Below are 7,370 nucleotides of genomic sequence, written 5' to 3'. Positions count from 1 at the left end.
ACTGCCAGGGGAGGGCCTGGAGCTCCAGGCTCAGCTTGCATCAGCTCTGGGCTATAGGTGCAACTGGTTCCTTTCTGCTTGTCTCCTAGCCAAGATGCCTGTTGTGCAGCTAAACTACAGGCAGATCGCCAAGGACACCGGCTTCCTGACAGGAGCTGTGAAGCACTGCGTAGAGGAAACCTTGCTTTTCTTTTCTGGAGCACTGGCAGAAGGCAAGGATGTCAAACTGGTSYTGAAGGATGTTGGCRTTCTGGCCGTAAAAAGACAAGTGGTCACTATGAAATTCTTTCATCACCATCTCATGGAGGTGGATGCCACAGGYACCCTGGTGCCAGCTGTTCACATGGTGAGTTTGCCATTTCTCTGGGGAGCTCTTTGGAAGGCCCGCTCAAAATGGCTTCTCAAAATGCCTTCTCAAAATGGTGGGTGCCTCCTGCTGTAGACCACTAGGGGTGGCCACACGCTGCATGGGCGACACCAGCCCTTGGGAGTGTGTCAGCTCATTCACATAAGGGCCACGTGGCGCACAAGAGAAGGTGGGATGAGGCTTTCTGAGAGGCAACTCCTTCGCCGAGCGGGGGAAAGGAAGGCCGCCATTGGCAGCTACAAGCACATGTCCCTGACGTCACCTCCCATGGCTCTGTCCTCTTGTAGGAGTCAGAGATKACGGATGTCGTCACCTTTGATACCAGAAGTGACTTTCACCGGGTCAGTCATGATGGTGTCATCGTGTTGCCAAGGTGAGAAGACCCACTCCCACGAGCCCAGCTGCCCCACAGAGCAGCTTCTCAGCTCAAACTGGGGACATCTTCTTGCCAAGACTTATCTTCTCACACCCAACTATTGTAGGCCAACCCTATGCAAGACAAGGCTTCCAGTTGCCTCTACACTTGCTCCTCCACAGCTGGAAAGGGCAGTGCAGACACAGGGGCTGGAGTGTTCTCGGCGAACACTGAATGCAAGACGTGGGAGGCCTCCCAGTAGCACCAAAGAGGCCTTGTGTAGAAGGAGTTAGCTCTCTCGCAACAAAGTGAGGGAAGCACTACCAGAAATTGTTTGAAACTGGCATGGCCCACCAAGCTCTGCTGTCCTTCCCTGCATCCCTCGGATCCCCTAAGAGTTACCTACTCCATGGGTACATCAGGAACTCTAGCGGATCTCAGAAAAGACACTATCAGTGCAAGCGGCCAAGGGAGCATGGTGCCCTTTGCTCAAATTCTTCTTCTTTCCAGGTTTGCCCTTGAGTTCCCAGGCAAAACTTCACTCCATACACATTCTGTCAAGCCCAGGGAAGAGGTGGTGCCTTGTGAGCGCCGTTACAGCAAAGGTAATGCCACAGTCCCCCTCCTGTTCTGCCTTCCCCTTTCATCCTCGTGAGGGAGGGAGAGCCAAGGCTACAACGTCCCAAGGCAAAGGACACAAGATAGTCCTTTGGTGACTTTATGGACGTGTCCTGGTAAATCTGTTGACTTTCCAGCAGGTGCTCCCAGCACTCCCAATGGCAGCTGAKGRCTGATGCTCTCTGAGTYACACTAACCCTGGGGACTCTCTTATGTAGAGTGCCACACGCRTTTCTGGTTGCAGTAGTTATTGTTGTAAGAGYCGTCACAATGGAGAAGGCCTCAGCACCTTGACTAGCAAAGTCTGCCACGAGTTTTTAGGAATGGAGGCGTTGCCACAGCTCAAGGAAGCCATGTGCTGGAAGCTGAGGAGGAAGACTGTCTGAGAAGAGGAAGCCTTCTCTGAAGCCTTGCACAGCGCAACCAGGCAGCTCTACCACTCACACTTGCTTGCACAGGCACAAAGACCCATTTCTGAAGAGCTCTTTTCATTCCTGCTTGCAGGTAGCCTGCTCGATCCAATCTTCCTGGCTCGAGAGAAGATTCCTCTGGCCAAACTGGCAGTGAAGTACCAAGAGGAATCTAAGGCAACGGGAGATGGCAGAGGCAGGTGAGGCTTCTGAAGAAAACCGCAGGGATCGGGGCTGTGCGGCCAGATGAGCACACACTGTGCCTCTCTYATCGTGARAGTGGGATCTTTCCTGTGGCCACACTGGCCATCRTCAGGCTGAAAGGCTCTGGAGTGTCACCAGGACCATCGTTCTCTTGCTGGGCACGTGCTTCTCCTGCCGARTTGCCCTGAGCTGTCTCAGCAGGGACACAGGCTGTGAGCCTGGCATGGAGGAATGGGCTCGGCTTCTGCTCCCTGACACTCTCCTTCTCCCGTCTCTTCAGATTTCTGCCATCGATTCCAAAGAAGGTCTCCAAGGCAGTCAAGCCACCAAAGCCTCAAGCCAGGTTCAAGACTGAACTCAGTGTTTGTGCTCAACCGCCAGCACACAAGGTACATGGGAGACATTTGCCACCCCTGTGTGAACTTTCCATCTCCAAAGATGGGCAGAAGAGGGAGGAACCACACCACCATCAGCAGCAGCTCGGTCCCAATACCCTTGACYTGCCCTTTGAGAAGAGTCCCAGCTATGCGCAGCAGTGCTTTAGGGAAGGCTCTTCTGTCTTTACAGACCACCTCTCCCCATGTGACTGASGATCCAGGGCGTCCTTCCCATGTGCTCAGAAAGGAGTACCATGAGAAACTCAGGGAGCAAGTGGAAAAGCTGCCAGAGAGAGCGCGGAAAGAGTAAGTCTGTGCTGGCTCCTGCAGAGGCCTGGCAGCACTGGGTGACCGTGCACCGCAGAGGTGTCCACACTTCCCTGGGCTTAGGGGATTGACCTTGGCCACTTCCTCACAACACACCAATGGCCTGGAGTAGGTGCTGCCCCCAGGGGCAGCTGCAGCTCAGCTGAGTGGGATGAAGCCTGTCCTCAGGTCTAACTGTGGCTGCTAACGGTGACAGATGTATGAGCCTGGATAGTGTGTGRGCACACACGGGGCCTAGGGAAGACACGGGCAGCATCCCAGCCAGAGCGTGACAGAGAACTTGTCCYTGCCCTTGCAGCTTCCATTCCCCACGAGGAAGCCTCACCCTGAAGCTGCTGGARACTTACAGAGCACAGCAGGACGAGCGGGCAAGGAAGGCTGCTCTCAACAGGGACACAGTAAAACAGAAGGAGCAGCTGCTCTGGTAAGAGACCCAGCATGTGCTTGCGGCCGCCCCCTCCTGCCATGTCCTTCAGTTCCACTGGCTACAGGCACTGGGGAAGAGGGGCTTTCCTTGAGGGCCCTCCTCACTTTGGCGCCACATTAGCAGACTGGCCTTGAACGAGACACRTGTCCTGTTCCTCCAAGGCCTGCTTGGCTGGCACTCGGAAAAGCGTTTCAGTGTCCCCTCCTGATACAGGGAGGCTCAAGCTGAAAGCAGTGCTCAGCYGTGCGGCCTTCGCTCCATTCACTGGTGCTCTAGGGGACCTGGTTTGTACACACAGGCCCCAGGCCCATCACCCAGGCCACTGAGCTGGCCTGAGCAGCAAAACCAGCAACAGATGATCCACAGGCCTGCAGCGTTTCCCTCCCAAGTCCTCACCACAAAGCTGAAGCCCTTTCTTTTGCATTCTCTAGCAAGGGGGAGAAGAAGCAGCTCTTTGACCATTGTGGGATGGCCCAAACATGCCAGTCATACCACAAATCCGTGACCGGACTCAGAGTTCAAAGAGGGGCTCTTTAGCCATCACAGCAGATGCTGAGGCTGAAGCGGGCGCCAAGGACCATCTATCAACAACTGGTGGTTATGGGATCATTCAAGGATAAAAGAGACTGCAGCCTGGGAAGTGGAAAGGGACAAAGCAGCTGGATGGGGTCTTCTGAGGGGAGCCACCATCAACTCTGCTGCTCCTCAGCCCCACTTTTGGCCCTTTAGCAATAAATGTGAAAATCTTTGTTTTTCCTTTGATCTTCAGTAGTAGCTTTTCCTTCTTTTTTTTGTGTTTTATATTCCTTTAATATTTAGAATTTCTTTTCAGCTCTTTTCTATTTTGCAAAGAAAAAAAAATAGGCTATTTTACAGAGACAACAGTGAACTAAAACATCTATCATAAGCTTGCCATGCTTGTCTTAGGGAACCCTGATCATCTGGGAACTGTTACTTTTTTGTAATCAGGTCTGACATCTCCATATCACATTTTTTCCCCCAGGAAATACAGCATGCTTGTTGGTCATCCTGCCTAGGACATCGTCCCAATTTCCTCTCTGAGGATTATATCCACTCTTCTATGGAAAGCTGCATGTTTGTGCAGTTCTGCCAGTGCCAGTGTTATCATCTAGCAGCACTGTCTTTTGATCAGTGTTTAGCCATATGTAAACTGCACTGTGCAAATACAATGAACTGCTGCCCAAGAATTCCACTTACTGTCCAGTTCCAGAATCGTTTTCTCCTGGCCAAGAAATGGGATGACACAGAGGTCTCTAAAACACTTGGTAGAAAAGGACGTGCTGGACTTCCTGGAATAAGGCAGCTGGTGTATGTGTGTGCACATGCATGCACACYGCTTTAGGCCCACTCTCCTTGCCTTTGGGCAAACCATTCCATTACTCACCTAGGATGTAGAGTGGCACTTCTTATATTGCAAGGCACATACTGTCCTGCTGTAGGATCTTACCAGGCCAGATAAAGAGATACAGGACTGGAGGCCAGGGGCGGAAGATCACCAGAGACTAGCAGTAAAACTCACTGTAGAAAAAGGAAACTCATCAGAGTAGCACCTGGAACAAAACTGACTAGATGGAAAGTAAATAAAGGAAAAGATGAAGCCAGACAGAATAGAGAGTCATTTATAGAAGAAATAAAACAGCTGCATTTATCACTTTGTTTGCTGGAGACAGAAATCCACACTAAACCATCAGTGGTGATCATCAGGATCTTCTTCCAGTGGCGGAATAATTTCTCCTGTCTCTAAAATTCTGTCTCCCTATTGGAACGAAAGAGAGCATAGTGAGTCATTTCTCATAAATGAAATGTTTTCCTTTATACAGAATATTCTTTCAATTAAGCAGTTAAGTATCTTGTTCTAAGAGTTAGGTTTGAAGGACTGCATGGCCACATAAAATCAGGTATGACTTTTGATAAGTCTCAAAAAATAGTTTCCAAAACCAAATTCTGTGGTACCTAAAGAGCTACATAATCCCTTAAAATCAATATGGTGCCTGATTTCTCCTTATTAAAGGTTCAGGCACTATCTTGGCCTCCTGAGTTGACACAGGTTGTGTAACTAGGCAGATGTCAGAGGCCCGCAGTTTTCTCTTTAGTATTTTACTATGCAGTTGTTAAGAACGTTACTGTTGTTTGATAAAGCACAATTAGTTATCATCTGTTTTACAGGCAAAAAAAAAAAAAATGCATAACTGGCTGAAATAGCTGAACTAGACTTAAGGAAATATATTTACCTACTACCTCACTACACCAATCAATGAATTAAGATTCAACAACCCAGTAGATACTGTCCACCTCTAACTCCCCCATCTCACATCCCAGCCATCAGTGGCAAAACTCTGCTGTGGGGGCAGTTGGGCATGGAGGGCTTCTGGGGATGCCTGGGACCAAGCCCACACAGTTGCAACCAACACTCTTACCCTCTTCCTCCTGACTACTGAAATCAGCACTCAGCACGGAGAGGTAGAGACAACCACTCTTCTGCAACTTTGCATTGTTCTATATATTAATAATCACATTTCCACAGAGGCATTAAACACTCAAAATCATTCATACTGATCCCATTATGGCATGGTAATTAAGCCATGCAGTTAGTCCACAGCAGGCACACAAGCTGCACTTGCCCCTTTTCTGGCCTGAAGAGTACACCAGCACTTCAGARTTACAGACCCAGCACTTCAGCTCCCTGTAAAACTGGGCACAAGCAGCCAACTGAGCCCCAAACAGGAAATGATCTTCCCATTTCAGTAAGCTCATTAGCTACTGTTCTCTGTATGTACATCACCATTCACTACAGGACATCCCATAAAACAAGGGAATGTTGTCTTCTCTGCCCAGGGGCACCGTGCACCATCAGCCAGGCACTAGAGTTGGTGTTTACGGAAAGAAGGTGCCACTGAAACAACGACTGACCGTGCACTCCCCAAGGGGGAGATGAAGAAGTGCTCAGAAGCCCTGAGTGCTCATTCAGGACAACCTGTCCGCAGTACCTAGCACATCCTTTTAGACATAATCCGGGCAAATCTAATGCACAAACCTGCATCTTTTCTCCCCAAGCCACCCCTGTTATTGCCTGTATTTTATGAAGCTGGAAGAAATATTAACAGACTTACTGGAAATATCGGTGGATTCGATTCAGTAATACCATATGGCCTTTTCTGAAGGACAGGTGGTAGGAAGAGATGGGCAAGGAGAAAGAGAAAGGAGCATTACTGAGGTGAAATACAATTTTCAAAACATGGAACATGACCCTTCTAATATACAAGCTCTAGAGAGTAAAGGTCACATTTGCCCTACTTCTTCCTGTGAGATAAACACCCGGGGCTAGCCAAATTGTAACCCCAAAACAAGACAGGACTACAGAATGGAAGGTCTTGCCTATCTATCATCAGTTTAATGTCCGTTTCTCCTCCCCACACCAATAGCTGCAAGTCTCGTTGTCACCAGGAAAGTAATGGTCACTGCTCACAGCTTTCTGGCTCACAGGRAGGCAGTACCGTGAAGACAGGCCAATACCATAAGAGATCACAGAATATTTTCATAGTGCTCCCCCCAAAAAAGTAAAGCAAGGGATTGACAGGCTGGAAGAAGCCACCCTACCCATCAGTGAACACTCAGCCAATACGTTCACAAAATTCCCTGGGCTACTAGGGTGACTTATCCCTCTTCCTGCACCGCTTAACCTGGAATTCCTCCCTGTCCTTTTAAGCCTCTGGGTCACCCTCTTCTCCCCAGCTAGGTGGCCTTTATGTCTTTAGGAGACCATCTCTCCCCTGGCCCCCTGCCCTCCAGACCGCTCCACTCCTCTCCTCGCAGGGCCACGCCGCAGAGCTCGTTAGGAGACACGGCCTCCACCACCCCCGCTCCCACAGCACCATCCGAGTGCCCGGGCCGCGCTTACCATAACGTGGTACTTGATGTAGTAGAGGGCGAGCCAAGAGGGCAGCAGCAGGCGCGTCACCGTGAAGACCCCGGCTCGGTACAGCCTGAAAACCTGCGGGCGACAAGGACACGGTGCGGCCTGGGCCTGGGCCAGCCCGTGTCCCTGCTCCAGGCCAAGCGCCGGCCCCGYCACTCACCTGGTGCCGCCATAGGCTGTCGGGCTGCAGGAAGCGCTCCCAGAAGGCGGCCACGGGCCCGAGGCGGCGCGGCGGCAGGACGGGCTCGCGCTCGCTGAGCTCCTGGTCGCGCAGCCAGCGGCGCCGCAGGACGCGCAGCTGCTGCAGCCGCAGCTTCTCGTCCGCGCTGTAGCCGCCCATGGCGCCGC

The 7,370-nt window shown here is 51.1% G+C and overlaps 1 protein-coding gene across 1 annotated transcript; it reads right to left on the bottom strand.

Annotated features, from left to right (window-relative positions):
* Window positions 1-4,429: 4,429 nt before the first annotated feature.
* NDUFB6 (NADH:ubiquinone oxidoreductase subunit B6) lies at window positions 4,430-7,370 on the bottom strand. The gene is made up of 4 exons (XM_026054121.1): window positions 7,183-7,370; window positions 7,005-7,097; window positions 6,217-6,261; window positions 4,430-4,862 (listed from the first exon to the last, which is right to left on the bottom strand). The coding sequence occupies exons 1-4, from the start codon at window positions 7,360-7,362 to the stop codon at window positions 4,794-4,796; spliced, it is 387 nt and encodes a 128-aa protein (XP_025909906.1). The 5' UTR covers window positions 7,363-7,370; the 3' UTR covers window positions 4,430-4,793.

Source organism: Nothoprocta perdicaria, unplaced genomic scaffold (assembly GCF_003342845.1).
Source record: "Nothoprocta perdicaria isolate Ctin4 unplaced genomic scaffold, notPer1 scaffold_12, whole genome shotgun sequence".
NCBI classification, from domain to species: domain Eukaryota; kingdom Metazoa; phylum Chordata; class Aves; order Tinamiformes; family Tinamidae; genus Nothoprocta; species Nothoprocta perdicaria.
The sequence above is the reverse complement of the archived record's forward strand: the minus strand, read 5'-3'. Positions and strand labels throughout refer to the sequence as shown.